The sequence below is a fragment of the Camellia sinensis genome, chromosome 10, assembly GCF_055761805.1.
Source record: "Camellia sinensis isolate YWXY chromosome 10, ASM5576180v1, whole genome shotgun sequence".
NCBI classification, from domain to species: domain Eukaryota; kingdom Viridiplantae; phylum Streptophyta; class Magnoliopsida; order Ericales; family Theaceae; genus Camellia; species Camellia sinensis.
This window is the reverse complement of record NC_138970.1, coordinates 73668953-73689571: the sequence shown is the minus strand read 5'-3', so window position 1 is coordinate 73689571 and position 20619 is coordinate 73668953. Positions and strand designations below refer to the sequence as shown.

The 20619-nt window shown below is 40.3% G+C and overlaps 1 protein-coding gene across 1 annotated transcript; it reads right to left on the bottom strand.

The window, feature by feature from the left end:
* Nucleotides 1–10790: 10790 nt before the first annotated feature.
* Nucleotides 10791–13011, bottom strand: LOC145800484 (uncharacterized). Its single transcript, XM_082890170.1, has 3 exons — nt 12747–13011; nt 11583–12388; nt 10791–11501 (listed from the first exon to the last, which is right to left on the bottom strand). Exons 1-3 carry the CDS (start codon nt 13009–13011, stop codon nt 10791–10793), a joined length of 1782 nt encoding a protein of 593 aa, XP_082746296.1.
* Between the last annotated feature and the right edge of the window lie 7608 nt (nt 13012–20619).

Genomic DNA, 20619 nt, shown 5'->3' with positions numbered 1-20619 from the left:
ACCAGATAAATAATACAGTGAAAAAGGTCACAAGATAACCAATTAAGAATTAAAATCTCAATACAAACCAAAAGGAATTTTTTTTTTAAATGCTGGACATCTAGGCCTTTCGGTACCAGACGTGTCAGACACAAGTATGCAACCACCAAAATGGTATGTCTGCTTTATAGCAATAGGGTATTCACCATAATTTTGTAAAATGTAGCTTTCCTAATCTTTATCGCTTAAACAAATTATGAGGGAAACAAAGCTTTAACAACAAGCACTTAACATCGAAATCTATTTCTACAAAGTTTTGTACATCACAATAAACAACATAGGTAACGAACATGGGTAACTCAATTAGGTAGGGACAAAGTCAGTGCATGTATACTTTACCAACACCGAACAATAGAGGTTTCTTTTCCACCCAAACCAAAGAGAGAGATATCGGATTTTTTTTTTTTTTTTGATCGGCAAAATAAATCTATATTGATGAAAACATAAAAATATAATAGAGTACATCAATATAGAGGAGCTTGGAGCTAGCTCAAGTTCGAAGCTCCAGTTGGTGAGAAACCAACAAAAAGAGAAAAACAAAAAAAAAACTAGAAGCAATAACAACGAAATTACAGCCATAACAGAGCAAACTAGCAGCATAGTAGATCACCAAGACTAATAGATCAGCAGGCTTAGCAGCTAATTCCCAACAGATCAACAGATCATCACCAAATCACCAAGACAAAACAACTTATTCCAAGGCTAAGCAGCAGACTTTTTAGCTCCGCAAGATTCTCATTTCCAGAATCACCTTTAAACAACACCAAATCTGACTGGTCTTGCTTCCAACGGCAAGCCACTTCAGCTACCCAGCAGAGGATGAACATAACCTCACAGCAATGCAAGACTGGTGCAGCATAGATCAAATCCTCTTCCTAAACAAGACTGTTACACGGAGGCACACAGCCAGCCACCTGGATGCCAAACAGCTCCACCATCTTCCTTCTCAAGGCTTTGTTAGATTCAGCAAGCATTTGTTCCCTCCTCTGAAGGTCAGCAAGTTGATCAAGCATAAATTGAGACCAACATCCAGCGACTGAAGATATCGGATTTTGAAATAGAGATATTGACAGGCCAATCTGCAATAAAACCCCAGGACCCTAAATAAACCAGGTGGTCCTAATTTAATACATAAACATTAAAGATTGAAACTTTGGTGCTAATTGAAAAGTATCCTCTACAATAACCACAAAAATGTAGTGGAATACATCTTCATAAAAGTTTTAAAAGGCTTTCCTAAAGCTCGCCTCGCCTTGAGGCTAAGGTAAAATGCATCAAGGCTTTGATTTTTAGGCATTACTCTCCAAAGGCTTGCACATCATAGTTTGAGACATGCGCCTTAGGTGCGCTTTGTACGCTTTTTGCGCTTAAGCATGTGAGGAGTATGCACATGCAAAGGTTGCCTTGGGCTTTTGTTAAACTTTCTATTAGATTGTTTAAACATAAAAAAAATAAAAACAATCCCTTTTTACAACTATATTCTACAGGAAAAATTAACAGTTAATGGTCAAGTGAGAAGCTCAATCACTGAAGTTAAGAATATCAATTTCACTTTCAATGAATGAAACTTCCTTCTATGTAGTAAAATGTTCAACGCATTAAAGCGAAAAGTATATATACCTTTATATTTAATTTTGTTTTTATTTTTTTACTATTTTAACATATTTAATTTATTCACTAAATATTAAAATTTGAAATTTGAAATGCTTAGGAGTCAACGCCCTGAGGCTTAGGCCTCGCCTTATAAAGGGTAAAATGCCTCCAGGTATGCATTCGCCTTTAAAAACTTTGTAAGATATCATTTTATTATTCTCACAAGTTTCAAGCTGACCTAACAGATCAAAAAAACGTTCAAAGTTGGCGTAAAATTACAGCCATATATAATTGAAGCTTTTGCTAATAAATAACAAGCATCATATGATGGCTACAGTAAAGACTTATCTTTAGCCCAACGAGTGGCAAACATTTGGTCCCTGATTAAGTAATTTCCTACAATCTTTCTTTGAGTCACATATTTCTAAAATTGAACGTAGGCTTTCTTAACCTGTCAATTATGGTCTCATTGTGGCTCATATCAATTTCATTTAGCCTCATAATCAAATTTGCTGGAAACTGCGATTTTACCCAGATGAAAACAGTTTACAGATACAACAACCAAAGCAGACATCATCAATATCACGCAGCAATATGCATGCAAGCATCAGACCAATGATTTGGAGACCTTCACTTAATAATAATGATAATAATGGAATTTATTGAGCTAAAATTTAGCAATGGTTTTACAAATTTTCATGAGATTAAGATAAGTTATAAAGTATCAAAAAAAACTATAAGATAAAATATTACAAGAATACAAAAATACATTATATACTATCCTCGTTAACCTAATTAAGCACCAGTGTTACCCTCATTAACCTAAACAGATGAAGTTCTTACACCTTTTACTCATTTGGGGCTTCAATTAGGGTCCTCATTCAAGGCAAAATATGTTTGGACTCAGTTGTTGAGAGATTTTAAAGTTGGTTGGCAGCATAGAAGAAACGTTATTTGTCCAAAAGTGTCAGGTTGAACCACCCCGTCAAGCTTGCTTACATACTTCATGTCCTTGTATACTATCCCAGTTTCAGTTGCAAAGAGGTTAGAGAAATCAAAAACTGTATTGTGACTTCCTGTGGGGTGAGATTGAAGACGAGTTTAAATATAATTTGGTAGATTGGGACAAGGTGTGTGCTCCTATGAGAGAAGGTGGTTCGGGAATTTGGAGGCTTGCCATTTTCAATCAAGTCTAGTTGGGGAAATGGTTTTGGAGGTTTGCTTATGAAAGAGAGGTTTTGGAGGAGTGGTGGCGGCCAAACGTGGATGTAATCGGAGGATGGGCGTTAGTGGGGGTCGAATTGTCATATGGAATGGGGGGCTTTGGAAGAGTATTTGTTGAGGATATAACATAAATAATGTGGGGATGTATTTTCTGTATACCAACACGTGGCATGGTGACGCCGACGTGTCAGCCAAGGTACCACGTGTCCTGGTAGTTATGCCGAGGTTACCTAGGCAAGGCCAAGGTGATCTCCGACGATATCGGAATCCGAGATAAGCGAATAAATGGATAAGGGGCAAGAGTCCTAGATAAAAGAGATGACTTTGCTAAGATAAGGATAAAGCTCTTAGAGAGTTTATCTTTATCTCTTAAAGAATCCATAGTAAGTATTGAATTGGAGTCCATAGAAGTCAAGCTTCTAGTGGGACTTGGATTGAGTAAACTATAAAAGAGAGGCACCCCCGTGAGTCTAAGGTACGCAGTTTTATACTCAAGCTTGTGAGTTTAGCACTTGATTATCTTTGAGAGATATACTGACTTGATCGTCGGAGTGCCTCCGGATGAAAGAGCCACCGCCGAAGCCTTTTCTTTTGGTTACAGGTCTGTTAAAGCCATCTATTCTGCCAGTGCTCTCCAGCTGATTACTAGGCGGGCAGTGTGGTCAGAAAATTACCCACACAATTTGGCGCCGTCTGTGGGAATCTTAGAAGAATAAATGGCCAGTGACGGACAGAGGGAAAACATTGGGGGCGACACTCCTGCTAGGACTGGCAGACCAATTGATCTTGACGTTGAAGGAGACAACCACAGTACAGAAAATCATGACCAGGATCACGGAGAGAAAGACATCGGCCAGGAGAGCGGTACTTCGAAGCAAACAAACCAAAGCAAGTATTATAACGAAGATAACCTTCAGGTATGGAGGGATAGGTGCCTACGGAGAGATGAGGAAGTAAAAGACTTGGCAAACAAGTTGGCAGACCTACAGTCAGTGGTCAACTTCATGATGCAAAACAATCTTATGCAGCCACCATACCCGCTGCAAGATACCCCGATGCCGACAATTAACACCCAGAATGAAGGAATGAAAGCAATCCCCGAAGCCCCTCAGCATACCAGGAGTGGAAGGCATTCACACCGACCTTCCAGGGAAATCGGATGAGAGGAGCCGAGGCAAGAAGAGTCCCGAAGGACACATCGAATGAAGGATCCAGGGCATAAAGAACATCGGCATGTTCAAGGGCAGGCACTCTGCTTTGACACAACCCATGGAGAAAGATCGAAACGGGCCCACCACGAGGCCGAAAGTAGTGTGCCAAAAAGATTGAAGTCCAAAGATAGCTGAGCTCCAGGTAGGAGTAAGGAAGACTTGAGGGATTACCTCAAAAGGAGGCAGCAGAATGTTGAAGCCGAGGTGACATCCCCAGTTAAGCCGAGAACACCGTTCTCGGTGGAACTGGACAAATTTGAAGCACCAAAGAGATTCAGTATGCCAAGGTTCCAAATTTATAATGGTAAGTCAGATCCCAACTTTCATGTTAGACTATACCTGAACTCAATGGCATTATACAGTGGGAACGAGCCGTTGCTCTGCAAAGTATTTCCCTCATCCTTTGGGGAAATTGCATCTGATTGGTTCCATAAACTACCGAAGGGAAGCGTAAAGACATGGGAAGGCCTGGCCGAGATGTTTGTGGCCAGGTTTGTAACGAACAAATTACAGCGCTTGAGGGTCGACGCCCTGATGGCTTTAAGAATCACCAAGGAAGAAGGCCTTAGGGCCTACGCGAAGAGTTACTACAAGGTGTTCAATCGAATACATGAATGCAACCAAGAAGTGGCGGTCGTGTCTTTCAAGAACGGCCTGAAAGATGACTGCCCACTACGGAAGTCTTTGGCAAAAACATTGCCCAAAAGCATGGAGGAACTCATGGCGAGAATTGAGAAGTACGCCAGAGCCGAGGAAGATACGTCGGGAAACAAAGAGATGAAGCAGGAGAAGGGAAACGGCTCGCCGAAGCGAGGCCGAGGTACCAACAGGCTAACCAAACAAGAAACAGAATTGAAGGGTAAACAGGCAGTGACGATGGTGTTCCGAATCCCTATCCATAAAGTCCTGGACCAAATACGAAATCAACCCTATTTCAGGACACCGGCAAGAGCACCAGGGGAATTTATGGGAAGAAACGTTGGTAGGCGTTGTGCTTACCATAATGAAGAAGGACACCCAACTCAGGGTTGCAGAGCCTTAAAAGCACACTTAGAAGACCTAGTAAGGCAAGGCCATCTGAGGGACCTTGTTGATGAGGCCAGGACAAGAGAAGAACAGACAAGATTGCCTCAAGCACCAGCAGCACCGCCTCCCCCAGCACAGCAACCACAGGCAGGAGGACCACGGGTGGTTAATGTAATCCACTCAAAGGTGAACGAAAGCGACATTCGGGGAGAAACCCAAAGAGTAAAACACCTGCAGCACGTGAACCAGGTCGGATACAAAAGACCTCGGCCTGAAGAATGCCAAGGACCGATGATAACTTTCACTGAAGCCGACCTAGAGTTGGTCCAACATCCGCATAATGATGCCTTGGTAGTATCCCTCCAGGTTGGGGAATGCCAAGTGAAACGCATCCTGATAAATCAAGGCAACTCTTGTGACATCATGTACGTCAGATGTTACAAGGAGCTGGGCCTTTACCCTGACGACCTGGAACAATCCAGCAACCCTATGGTCGGCTTCAACGGAACGCCGACATGGCCACTGGACGCAGCAAGCGTGGAAGTACAAGCTGGTACTAAAAAGATCAAGACAGAATTTATGGTGATTGACACACCCTCGCCATATAACATCATCTTGGGAAGACCATGGTTGCATGCAATGGGGGCAGTTCCCTCAACACTGCATCAACTACTACGGTTCCCAACAGAGCATGGGATTGAAGAAGTCAGAGGAGATCAACTGCAGGCAAAAACGTGCTCCATGGCAGCAATGAAGACCACTTGCAGCATTCGAAAGCCAAAAGAGGTAGAGATTGAAGACGAGGACATGGAGGTCCTAGAAGATGTCGGCAAGGAGCCAACCGAAAAGAGTGAAGAGACACTAAAGAAAATCCTTGTCCAGGAGGGCGACGAAGAACGCTTCTTTCTTCTCGGCTCAGGCTTAGCCGAAGAAGAGGAAAGAGAACTGGAAGATTTTTTGAGAGCCAACATTGAGGTGTTCGCCTGGACACCTTACGAGATGCCTGGAATTGACCCCGAGATCACTTGCCACAGACTGAATGTCGACAGGTCGGCAAAACCTGTGATTCAACGAGCCAGAAGACCGACGTTGATGCACGTCGAAGTAGTAGAAGAAGAAGTAGATAGACTTCTGGAGGCCAGCGCCATCCGAGAAGTTCACTACCCAACTTGGCTATCCAACACAGTAGTGGTGAAGAAGAAGAACGGCAAATGGAGGGTTTGTGTAGACTTTACCAGCCTCAACAAAGCCTGCCCCAAAGACAGCTTTCCTCTGCCCAAGATTGACCAGCTCGTAGACGCTACTTCAGGGCATGAAAGATGAGTTTTCTGGATGCATACAGGGGGTACCACCAGATTGCCATGTACCCTCTAGACGAGGAGAAAACCGCGTTCATCACCCCTAAAGGCCTGTACTGTTACAAGGTAATGCCTTTTGGGTTGAAAAACGCAGGAGCAACTTACCAAAGGTTAGTAACAAAAATGTTCAAACACTTGATTGGCAAAATGGTAGAAGTCTACATCGATGACATGGTCGTGAAGACCAAGGAATCTAAGGGTCATCTTGCCGACCTAAAAGAGGTCTTTGATATACTCAAAACATACCGGCTCCGACTCAACGCATCTAAGTGCGCGTTTGGAGTTGGATCAGGTAAGTTTTTAGGGTATCTGGTAACGAGAAAGGGCATTGAGGCCAGCCCAGACCAAATCAAGGCCATCCTAGAGCTGTAGAGTCCGACGTCTGCAAAACAGGTTCAGATGCTTACTGGAAGGGCCGCAGCCCTAAACAAATTCATCAGCAGAAGCTCAGATAAATGCAGACCCTTCTTCAACCTGGTGAAAAAAGCCACAGACTTTCTGTGGACAGAAGAATGCGAAGCCGCTTTAACCGACCTAAAGAAATACTTGACCACAACTACGGTTCTCTCCAACCCAGAACCAGGGGAAGAATTGTTTTTGTACTTGGCAGTTTCAGAACACGCAGTAAGTGCAGTACTAATCTGAGAAGAAAAAGGGGAGCAAAAGACTGTTTATTATGTTAGTAAAACCTTGGCCGATGCAGAAACAAGGTATTTACCACTGGAGAAATTAATGCTAGCCTTAGTAATGGCTTCAAAGAAGTTGAACCATTACTTTCAGGCGCACAAGATTGTGGTCCTAACAGAGCACACACTGAAGTCCTTGTTGCAACAAGGAGACTTAACAGGAAGGATAGCAAGATGGGCAGTAGCCCTGGGCCAGTATGACCTGGAGTTCAGGCCACGAACAGCAATTAAAGGCTAAGTTTTGGCCGACTTCGTGGCAGAATTCACACCTGAAACCATCGAACATCGGGCTCCGTTGAGCCAGGATGAGCATTGTCCCAGCAAGCAAAAAGAATCCCAGCCTAGGGCAAAAGAACAAAGGAAGGAAAAACTCAGACCCTGCAGCATCTACATCGGCGATTCATTCAGACTGTTCGTCGATGGAAGTTCAAACCGACAAGGAGCAGAGGCAGGAGTACTGCTGATATCTCCAGATGGAAAAATAATAGAACAGTCCATCCGTTTGGGGTTCAAAGCCTCAAACAACGAAGCGGAATACGAAGCATTAATTGCGGGGCTAAAACTCGCAGCAGCAGCAGAAACAGATGAGGTATTAGCTTTTTGTGATTCACAACTTATTGTTAACCAGTCCACAGGTGAATTTGCAGCCAGGGACGAAAGGATGTCGGCATATGAAAAAGAGGTCATCAGATTGGCAGCCCTATTTCAGAACTGCCGACTACTCCAAGTTAGCCGAGATGACAACACCCACGCCGACGCGTTGGCTAACCTGGCAAGTTCAATGCAGACTAGAAAAACAAGGACAATTATGATCGACTATATGTCGGGCCCGAGCATAGAACCAGAGAACACAGAGCAGCAAGCAATGTGTGTGGACATGGGGCCAAGCTGGATGGATGCAATTGTTGCATTCCTAAAAGAATGAAAACTACCAGAAGATCGTAAGGAGGCACACAAAGTCAGACTGAAATCGGCAAGATTCTGTCTGACAGAAGATGGACACCTCTACAGAAGGTCCTTCACTGGACCGCTTTTAAGGTGCGTGCACCCTTTACAAGTTGAAGATTTCCTGTATGAAATTCATGAAGGAATTTGTGGAAGCCATGCTGGGGGCAGATCATTAGCCCACAGAGCCATTACCTATGGGTATTGGTGGCCCTACATGCAGAATGATGCTGAAGCCTACGTAAAAAAATGTGAACAATGTCAAAAGTTTGCACCTTTGATACATCAGCCAGCTGCTGACCTAAACCCAGTGTCCAGCCCTTGGCCGTTTGCCCAATGGGGCATGGATCTGGTTGGGAAACTTCCCCAGGCAACTGGGCAGAGAAAATACTTGCTGGTGGCAACAGATTATTTTACAAAATGGATAGAGGCAGAACCTCTTGCCAAAATCCGAGATGTGGACGTCAAGAACTTTATATGGAGAAACATCATCACCAGATTTGGGATTCCAAGAGCAATAGTTGCCGACAACGGAACATAGTTTGACAGCAAACTCATCAAGAACTTTTGTGCGAAATTCAAGATCAAGAATTACTTTTCAACACCAAGTTTTTCCCAAAGTAATGGGCAAGCAGAAGCATCCAACAAAGTAATTTTGGATGGAATAAAGAAGAGGCTGCAGGCAGCAAAAGGAAAGTGGGTAAACGAATTGCCCAACGTACTTTGGGCGTATCGGACTACGCCGAGGAGATCAACAGGGGAATCCCCCTTTGCCATGGCTTATGGCACAGAAGCAGTCATCCCATTGGACATCGGCATCCCAGGGATCAGAACCCAGGGAGTAGAGAATGACACCAATGATATAATCTTAGCCCGAAATCTGGATCTTTTGGAAGAACGAAGAGAGAAAGCTGCAATTCAGCTCGCAGTATACCAGCAACAGCTTGCTAGAGCTTACTACAAGAAAGTCAATCCAAGAGATTTTCAAATCGGCGACCTAGTCCTAAGAAAAGTCGTCGGCAACAAGAAAGATCCCAGAGAGGGCAACCTTGGCCCAAACTGGGAAGGACCCCACAGAATTACTTCAGTATTAGGCAATGGAGCTTATTGGCTTGAAGATAACGGGGGCAAAGCACTGCCAAGACCTTGGAATACTTGTAATTTGAAATTCTTCTATCATTAGATGTGCAGAATTTTTTGGCCGATGCCATCAATAAAATCTTTTTCCTTTTTCTTTAAAACACATATGATTGATAAAATTACATATTGGTGTTTTTTGAGACATGAATAATGAGAACCCAAGTAGAACTCAGGTTCACATTGGGGGCAGAGAGAAGACAGAGATTATTCCTTAATTCACTTGTTGAAATTTGTAGCAATTTACAAGTTGGAATTAAGCCGATTCCTTATCTTCACTTGTTGAAATTTGTAGCAATTTACAAGTTGAAGTTAAGCCGAGATTATTCCTTAATTCACTTGTTGAAATTTGTAGCAATTTACAAGTTGGAATTAAGTTGATTCCTTATCTTCACTTGTTGAAATTTGTAGCAATTTATAAGTCGAAGTTAAGCCGAGATTATTTCTTAATTCACTTGTTGAAATTTGTAGCAATTTACAAGTTGGAATTAAGCTGATTCATTATCTTCACTTGTTGAAATTTGTAGCAATTTACAAGTCGAAGTTAAGCCGAGATTATTCCTTAATTCTTGAAATTTGTAGCAATTTACAAGTTGGAATTAAACTGATTCCTTATCTTCACTTGTTGAAATTTGTAGCAATTTACAAGTCGAAGTTAAGCCGAGATTATTCCTTAATTCACTTGTTGAAATTTGTAGCAATTTACAAGTTGGAATTAAGCTGATTCCTTATCTTCACTTGTTAAAATTTGTAGCAATTTACAAGTCGAAATTAAGCCGAGATTACTGTTTCTCTTCACTTGTTGAAATTTGTAGCAATTTACAAGTCGAAGTGAAACCGAGATTATAGTTTGCACACTTATAGCAATCTACAGGTTGGTCCAACCAAAGAAGATGCTTAACACTTGTTGAAATTTGTAGCAATTTACAAGATAACGTTAAGCCGACATATGATCGCCTGTTGAAATTTGCAGCAATTTACAGGTTGAGGTAAAAGCTAAGTATATTGTTTAAACACTTGTTGAAATTTGTAGCAATTTACAAGTAGGATAGACCGAGATCACTGTTTGCAAAGTACTTGTTGAAAATACTTGTTGAAACTTAAGAAAAAGTTTGCAAAGTTGACATTGAACAGTATATGTTTTACACTTGTTGAAACTTATGAAAAGATTGCAGGTCAGTATCTTGCCGAAGTAAAGCTTGTAGTTATTACACCCGAGATATGTAACCCTGAGAAGATTGCACAAGCAAGAAAAGAAGTATGTAAATCATGCAAAATATTCTAAGTATAGAAACCACGCAGAAGCAATCAAAGAAAAGACAAAGATTCAAGCGTTAAGAAAACGAAAGCTGAGTTAACATTTACAAAATTGGGAGGCACGTCGGCCACGCAAAAGCTTACATTGTTCAGAAAAAGATAAAGGAAAAAACAAAATACAAGTAAGCAAAAGAAGAACATAAAGCTAAGGGTCTTCTCCTCCAGATTGTTGGATTTGGAGATCAGATACAACCTCGGCCTCCTTCTCTGTCGCTATTTCGGCGTCAATTTCCTGAAGAGTTTGTTCGACAGTCTTAACCTCGGAAGGGGATGTCGGCTGGAACAGTGTCAGGAACAGCTTCAGGGATAACCTCATCACCTTCTTCATCTTGGGTAAAGTCAAGGACTTGCTCATTCTGAGGAGGGGACTTAGCCCCATCAGCATCCTTTGGTTTTCTGACCAAAGCTTCATCCTCTTCCTCATCGGCATCCTCAGACTCAGATTCAGATTCTCCTCCAGGTTGACTTGATGGAGGAGGAGGGGGGAACGGCAGAGGAATAGCATCGGCATTGCGGAAGGATGAGTCAGCAGGAAGATCAAGTTTCTTTATCAGGGACATCCAACCAAGGGAGAAGCCCCTGTTGCATGCCTGCCTGACTTGAAGTTTATACTCCTCAGTAACGTCGGCCATACCCTGGGCGTAGGCCTTTTCGTCGGCCGCCTTGATTTCAGCATCTTTAGTAGATAAAGCATCTTGAAGTTCCTTTTCTGCCTGGGCCTTTTTGTCCTCGGCCTCTCTCTTCTCGGCCTCGGCAACCTTTCTAACAGCCTCGGCAAATTCAGCCTTTTCCTCGGCAAGGGTTTGAGCTTTGGTGGCAGCCTCTGCCTGGTTTTCCAGTTTTTTCATCTTTAATTGAAGAGATTTGTTTTCCTTTTTAAGGGCAGAAACCTCTCTCCTCAGATCAACCAACTTTGTCCTGTTTTCAAAAGCTTGCATTGAAAACGAATGGGCATGCTGAATGGCCTGAAAGAAAACAGAAGTGTTAGAAAATATTTTAAGTATGAAACAGAAAGAAAGTAGAAAATTCCAAGCAGGAACACTTACTTGAACGGAGTGCTGGAGCATTAGAGCGTAATTCTCGTACTCACTGTACTCAGCATTTCGCTCGAGGTCACCCGGAAGAAGCAACGCCGTGCTGAGGGCAACGCCGACATTTATGTCGTCGGCACTTTCACTGGACATAATTGGTCTGTCTTCCAAAGTAATTTTTGGAGCCCAAGGGACATCCGGTTTCTTGGACCCCGAGGTAGTAGCTGAGGCCGATCTTGGTTTTTTTGTCTGTGTGGACTCAGAGGGTGGGTTTTCAGCAGACCTTTTTGCATAAGCAGAAGAAGTCTTCTTACTCTCAGCCAATTTAGAGATGGGCAGAGCATCCTCAGCCTCAACCTCAGTAGCTTTGGCCTTGGGCTGAGCTTTTTTGATTCTTTTTGGCTTTGGTGGGGGCATGGTTTGCGTCGGTTGAGCGTTAACATCCGTGGGAAGATCGGCTAGGAGATCTTGGGCAACAGGCTTCGGGCGACCCATCTCAGCAGTTTTGACGAGTCGTCGCCGACGCTTTCTTTCTGGTATTGGGATTAAGTATGGGGCTGAAGTTGATGGTTGGTCGGTTGGATCCGAGGTTGACCCTTGGTCAGCCCGAGATGTTGATGTTGTTTGAAGAGTGGTAGCAGAGGGAGGAGATAGGCTCTTCTTCTTTCTTTTTGGGACGTCAGACAGTGTGGATTTGTATGTCGGAATAAAGTTCAGAAGGAGAGGTGCTTTTCTTTTATGGACAGGCAAGTCCAGGAGCCTTTTCAGATCCTTGCTAAGAACGTAGGATTGGTGAAAGTCTTTCGGTAACTTACGAACGTCTGCAAGAAGAAACAAACATTAGAAACAGATTAAATATTGAAGACTTGAAAAGAAACAACTAAGTAAAAAAACACACTGGGCTCTTACCCTTGCCCTCTTTAACCGTTCGAGGAAGAGGGTATGGATGGACATCTTCGTCTGGGGCAAATTCCCAATTTCCAGAAACAGTGAAGTAGTCATCTCCAACCCCTTTGTTGGAGTCTGGGAGGTCGGCTACGATTTTGAATTCAGTAGACCTCGGCTTGAGGTAGTAGACGTAACCTTTTTCCTTTAGGCTAAGGGGGCACATGGTGTAACAATATTGTATGTCGGCTAGGGTGATTCTAACGTTTTCTTGTCTGGCTAAGGCGATGATACCAAAAATCACTCGATAGGAGTTTATAGCAAGTTGCATAGGGTTCAGCTTATAATAATGCAGAATCTCGCGAAAAAGAATGTTAAGTGGAAGCCGAAGTCCACATTCAGTAAAGGCTACAATAGGGAGAGGCATGGTGTTTTCGGTAGGCATGAGGGAGTCATCATCCCCAGCCAGTTTCAGGTGAACATCGGCAGGGACGGAGAACTCCTGCCTAAAGTACTCAAGTTTGGACAAGGTATCAACCCTATGTCTCCACATACCCATAACGTCGGCCTAAAGACAGAAAGCTAGGTTTCAGAAAGAAGGTGGTCTTAAGGGGTTATCGGGACCTCGGCAAAACCCTAGGAATATACTGGTAAGGGTTGTTTCAGTTTTCCCTAAAAATTGAAGGTTCTATAGACAATACCCAAAACTAAATCTATGGAGGCAAAGATTGAAAGCAAAAATTAAAGGCAGAAATCTGGAAAACAAGAAACAAAGAACGACGTTTCAGAAACAAAGAACAGAGGTATGGTTCTCAAAAGCGAAAGAAATACAGAAGTAAAAGGTCAATAACAGTGGCAAGAAAAGTATTAAAACAGTGCAAGTGTTCAAGATATAAGTAAAATCATGGAATAGACGCATCCAGATGAGGTTCAGCAAATCAAAGGTTTGAACAGCGCAATAATGGCAGTAAGTAAACGAAAGAACAAAAAAGAAATTGGGAATAAGAGGAACAGAGGCTTACCAGAACAAATGAAGCCGGAATGAAAGTCGCCGAGGTAAGGCAACGGTTGCAGACAAGACGGAACGACGAAAGCTTCGCTGGAAAAGAAGAATGAAGACAGTCGCAGAGCTTGGAGCTAGAGCAATGGCGGGTTTGAGAAAGTTTAGAGAGAGAGAGAGAGCCATAAAATCGAATGCAAAAGTAAAGAAATGAAGATGGAGAGAAAAGTTTTATCAAAAACTTGAAACGGCAGCAAAAGCAGGGCATTTATTACGCCTGGAGCAACGCACACGTCAGACGGCGCAGATGGGTGAAATACAACTTTCAGGCGCGTCACAGACACGGGCCAATGAGGATAAAGCACGTGACAGGAACGGTTGAGAAGAAATGCATGACAGCTCATGCGCGTGAGGGAATTTGTTTGAGTTCTTGTTCTTCGAAGAGAATACATCGGCCTAAAATAAATGATCTCGGCCGAAGAGTTCTCACGCCGAGGTACTGGAAGAAAATACAGATATAGGTTCCATCACCTCAGAATGCCGAGGTAATAGAACCTAGGGGGCAGTTGTGGGGATGTATTTTCTGTATACCAACACGTGGCATGGTGACGCCGACATGTCAGCCGAGGTACCACGTGTCCTGGTAGTTATGCCGAGGTTACCTAGGCAAGGCCGAGGTGATCTCCGACGATATCGGAATCCGAGATAAGTGGATAAATGGATAAGGGGCAAGATGTTAGGGAAAATCGATGTGATTCCCCACAAGTAAATCAATCAATGGGAATAAAAACTAATGCGAAAAAATTAAATCAAAAGCAACACAAGAATTTTTACGTGGTTCCCTCAATGTGAAGTACGTCCACGGGATCGAAATTCGATTCCACTATCAACCAAATAAGTTCCAAACAATTACAAACGAGACACTAATGGTCTCACAAAACCACCCTTAGGTGAATTCCAAATAATCACAAATAAACAAGAGGAAAGACCTCACCAAATAGATGAACCAAAATCTTCAGAATCAGAGTTGAAGAAGACCCAAAATAATAACCCAAATCAACACCGAAAACGAATCAAACAAAGCAGCCGAAACCACACCACCAAGATGTATTCAAGCACTGCCACTCCAAACCAAAAATCACCAAAGGTGATTTAATTGGCACGAACCCCGAAATCGAAAAGTTTGAACAATAACTTTGTGAAAGCCGTACCAACCTCCTTTGAAAATAAACAATATATATATATATATATTGAATCTTGGGTTTTAAAAACAAGTCCTAATTGTTACCAAATTGAATTGGGTCTCCACAAATATAATATATAAAAATATATTATACCTAAATCAAGTCAAATTAAAACTCTTTTAATAAACCAATTTGGTCCCACACTCCAATAAGGAGGTATATCCCAACACAAGAGTCCTAGATAAAAGAGATGACTTTGCTAAGATAAGGATAAACCTTTTAGAGAGTTTATCTTTATCTCTTGAAGAATCCAAAGTAAGTATTGAATTGGAGTCCATAGAAGTCAAGCTTCTAGTGGGACTTGGATTGAGTAAACTATAAAGAGAGGCACCCCCGTGGGTCTAAAGTACGCAGTTTTATACTCAAGCTTGTGAGTTTAGCACTTGATTATCTTTGAGAGATATACTGACTTGATCGTCGGAGTGCCCCCGGGGTAGAAGAGCCACCGCCGGAGCATTTTCTTTTGGTTACAGGTCTGTTAAAGCCATCTATTCTGCCAGTGCTCTCCAGCTGATTACTAGGCGGGCAGTGTGGTCAGAAAATTACCCACACAAATAATAAAGTTGCCATCTCTCTAACAGTTTAAGCGTTTAGATGAGTTGGTGGCTAACAATCTAATATGGTATCAAGGTAGGCAATAGATCCTCTATTCGAACCTCACCACCTACCCGACACCTAACATACTTGCATGTGTTTGGCCCGCTTATGGAGGAGAGCGCAGCCACACATGAGGGGGCATGTTGAGGATAATATAAATAACAAAGTTGTCCCTCTCTAATTCAAAGTGGGTGGGACAACTTTTCAATTTGCATTCAATTTGTAGTGTGGAATGTTGAGCAGGTGAAGTTTTGGAGTCATCTATGGTGTAAGGAGGAGAGAATGTATAGTAACTTAACATAGAAAGTAGTCATAATTTTGGGACATCAATCCTCGAAGAGAGTTCGATGATTGGAAAGCATAGGAGATATTGGACCTTCTTGTGCATCCCCATGTTTTTTCCCCTATTGGTAACGAAGAGGATGCCTTGCATTAAAGGAGGACGAAATCTGGAAGATTTGGGCCAAAGTCATACTATAAGACTTTGGCAGGTTAGAGTAGGTCCTATTACAAGGTTCTCACTATTGATAATTTAATTAGGATGCAGCAAATTCATTGTAATTGATGTTGTATGTGCAATCATGACGGAGAATCTGTGAGTCATCTTCTTATTCGTTGCAAGGTGACTAGGGATTTCCAGCCTTTGGTTCTTGCTATCTTTGGCTTGGAAATGGGTGTTTCCTCAGAAGATGGTGGATCTTCTTTGCCCTTGGAGTGGTAATAGAAGTAGAGAAGAGTAGAAGGAAGGCGTATTTTGGTTCCTTGGGATTTGATGTGAATCATTAAGGAGACCGTGATAGGAGAACATTTGATGAGAAGGAAGAGCCTATTTTTTAAGTTGAAAATATAATATTATCCATTTCCTATAGTTGGTTCTTGTGCACAACTAAACCGTCATCGAATCAATTTTTGGATTTTATACAAAAAGTAGAGTAAGATTTGATGTATAGTCAATGCAGATTGTTGTTTTCTTTTTTGTGTTTTGTTTTCATATACGATTTGCATTACCTTGGGGCTTATTTAATAAATATTTACTTATCAAAAACAAAAAGAGGATAGCATACACAAACACAAACATCAAGAAGCATATACACTAGATATCTTATATTACTACTATGTTTAACTAAACCAACGGTTTAAAGGCAAATGTATAACGTGAGGGGTTTCACCCATCATGAGGCCAGGCGTAGAGATGCAAGCATTTTGAATTTCAAATTTTTAGTAAAGAAATAAAATATTCTAAAGTAGCAAATAAATATTAATAATCATATGTAAAGTGTAAATACTTTTCTTCTCAAGGCGTCGAATATTTCACTGCATAAAAGAGAGGGCAAAATCCATTTTATCTCATTGTGGTTTAGCCCAGTTACACTTTACCTCCCTATCTTTAAAAAATAACCATATACTACTATGTGGTTTTAGAATAAATTGAGTTAGAATGTAAACATGAAAGAAATTAGGGTTAGGAATGAGAGAGAGAGAGAGAGAGAGGAAGAAGAAGAAACAAGATTATGGAAAATTAGGTCCAGAGACTACATTCAACCCCTTCACTTTATCACTTATTTATATTAAACTCAAATGTGACAATATGACAATAGTACCCCTCATTATAGAATTAAATATAACACACTCAATGCAACTATTCCAAAAATTGCAACAGTAACTCCGTTAACATTAGTGATAACAAAACGATTATACCCTTTCTCTATATTTCATTGTCTTTCCATAAGAAAAAAAATTAAGAAAATTTAAGAAAATTTTTAAATGAAATACTTTCAATTAAGAAAACTTGATATTCCCCCTTAATTTTTAACCTAATTGTAAAATTTCTAACCTAATTATTATTTTAATCACATATTAAATTATCAATATATTCACGTACATATACGTTTATACATACATGTGCACTATATATATGTACCTGCATATGTGGCTATTTTTAAAAAACAAGGGTAAAGTGTAATCAGGCCAAATCACAATAAGGTAAAATGAATTTTTCTTTAAAAGAAAACTTGCTCTTATCAAAGATGAAAACGATATTCTTAGTTTCAGTTATCGAGCTTCTCAGTTGACTATGCCACACAATGTTGTGAAAATTGGATCAGTTATAATCTACTGGCGTACAGTATGGATGTGTTTTCAAATATTGTTTCGTATCTATCGATATAAATGTCATATTTATTAAAAATATTTATATGTATTTATAAATGGGGGAATTTCATTTCAAATCAATTTTAAAAGAATATTTACATATCAATAATAAACTTTATAACATTAAAAAATAATTTTATAAACTTTTCCTTGTATCTCAAATTATTTTTTAAATTTTTCATTGCACTGGTATTTCTCTTTTATAAATTTACATAAAATCACCTTACTTACATCAAAATTTTCAACACAAGTTATTTTAACAAAAGATAAATGCAAGTTAAAACACCTTTGTTTGAACATCCAAGTTAAAACAACCCTCTGACAACAAAAAAATATATATTAATGGCATTTATTTTTTAAGGCATTCATGTCATTCCTGAAACTTTTTAAATCTTTTTTTGACAAAAGGATTCATCTATTCAAACATTACCTATCTATCTATCTATTCAAATGTTCTACTATCTATACCTTGTAACCTATCTGTGCAACTATCTATCCAACTATTCAACTATCTGTTTAAATGTCTCACTATCTATACACGTGTTACATATCTATTCACCTATCAATCCAACTCATTGCCACCAGCTACCGGCCGCCGCCGCTGGCACCATCGGCACCTTTCCGGTCACTTTTTTGATGACTTTTCAACGTGTGTCCTTACACCAAAAAAGATTAAACCTTGGACTAAATAACTTATGGCCCCATAGGAATAGACTTTTCACCAATTAACCCTATTTTTTGTGCAATAAATAACATATATTAATTCTTATGTAATAATGAGAATCCCCTTTAGTTGTGTTTCTATCCTTTTCCCATTTAATTAATATAATTTTATCCATTAGCATTCCGGGAAGTTCATTACCCTTACAGAGTCCTTGTGGAGTTCTTTGCTTTTGACTTTTGCAAGAAGCTATGACGACAATGCAGGTAACGACGGAGCTCTCCAATGGCATCTTCATCATCTCCATTGTCATTAATGGGATGCCAATTATGAATATATATATATATATATAGTTATATATATTAGAAACCTCGTTTTGATTCTAATGTGAGTGTATATTTTGGAAAAATGGTCAAAAGCTGCTTTTTGGCTTTTTTGTGAGAGGGGGAAATGGGTTAAAAGCTGGAAAGTAACTTTTAACCCACTTCCCAAAATAGGCCTATGTATATACTGAACCAAACGGATGCAGACCAGTACAACCGAAATACACCGAAAATTGTCAAAGATGGCCGAAACAGTCCAGTAACTTCACCAGACAAAATCAGAGGCTTTGTATACCATTTTTTGTCAAAATGGAGCATCTCGGACCTCACTGCTGGTACAATACAGGATTCACAACTTTGATGACACAAGGATTTCAAATCTATATATGGAATGCATATATTCCAAAGAACTCTAGAAAGTCTATAGATAAAGGGAAAGAGTCTTTAACCCCAGAAAAGGAAACACTACAAGAAAATCCAGCTTTGGCGACTAAAAAATGAATTTTCGTCGCTGAAAGTAGGACAATCGGCGACTAAAATGGAATTAGTCGCCAAAAGTGTTCACTTTTGGCGACTAAGACAATTTAGTAGCCAAATGCATAGTTATTGGCGACTAAAATCAATTTCGTAGCCAAAAGTAAGGGTTTTGGCGACTAAAATTCAGTTTAGTCGCCAAAAGTGCAGATTTTTTGCTACTAAAAAAAATTAGTAGCTAAAAGGAGGGGTTTTGCCGACTAAACCCGACTTTAGTCGCCAAAAGTGCTGTTTTTGGCTACTAAAAAAAATTAGAAGCTAAAAGGAGGAGTTTTGGCTACTAAACCTGACTTTAGTCGCCAAAAGTGGCTGTTTTTGGCTACTAAAAAAAAATAGTAGCTAAAAGTAGAGGTTTTGCCGACTAAAATATGGTTTTGGCGACTAAAACCTGACTTTAGTCGCCAATATTTTTTTTTTTTGAAATATGGTTTTGGCGACTAAAGGTGTTGGTCGCCGAAAGGTATACCTTTTGGCGACGAAAATCTTAGTCGGGAAATGTTTAAATAATAAAAAAAAAAAATCACTATTGGCGACTAAAAATTTAGTCGCTAAATGTATGATTTCAAAAAATGGAATTGCATTTGGCGACAAAAAAATTCGTCGCTGAAGACCTGTGAATTGGCGACTAACAGGTTTTTAGTCGCCAAAGGAATGGGCGACCATGAATTCGCGACAACAGTGGCGACTAAAAGTTTTTGTCGGGAAAAGTGAAAATTCGACCTTTGGCGACTAAAAAAGGACCTTTGGCGACTAAAAATTTAGTCGCCAAAGGTGTATTTTCTTGTAGTGAAAGGAAAGAAAAAAGAAGCTCGGTATCATCTATTTCAACTTAAGAGCCAGGATCCACTCCCTCAAAAAATGCAATATTAATGTAAGAGAAGGCAATTAAAGTAAAAGGAAAAGAAAACAAATTAAAGTAGCCAAAAACTAAAGTTAGGAAGATTTTATGACAAGCCATCAATTAGAGCATTAGTCACAGCATACCGCCAATATCTACATAGTGAACAACAATCAAATTCCTACAGCAACCACTAATTACCATGTAATTAGAAAAGCAAAAGGATCATTACTTTTAATGCATGCAGAACATAATTGAAGAATTTTGATAGCAATCTTAGCAACACAAGGCACCATGCACACCTGTTAATTTTCAAAAGCTCATGTTTTTTTCATAAACCAATTATTAAATGTGGAATATGAGCGCAAAACTTATCATAAAGAACAAACTTAGTCCGACATTGGCAATGATAACATGACTTCAGAGTCAAGCCGTACAGTCAGTTTCTACAGTTACACTAGTACTTGCACCCTCAGCCTTCTTCTCATTCTCAATAAGCTCAAACAATAAATTGTACAGACACCAACCACCTCGTTACATGTCAATCATATCTTTCAACAGAAAATAAATTTCATGAGGAAACCAACAACATAGATGAGGTGTTAAACCTTGATGTGGACAATCAACCTAAATGCACAGAAAAAATTTGCATTTTTTCTTTCCATTCTTTAATTTTGTAATTTCAAACTCATACCTAAATTACTCGATCTCTCTTGCACATCTTTGTTAAATTCATATAGAAAAGGCCTTTGACATGGGAAAAAAATGTTGACAACAACTGGTGCTAACAGTTTAAAGTTTTACAGTTCTTTACGTTTC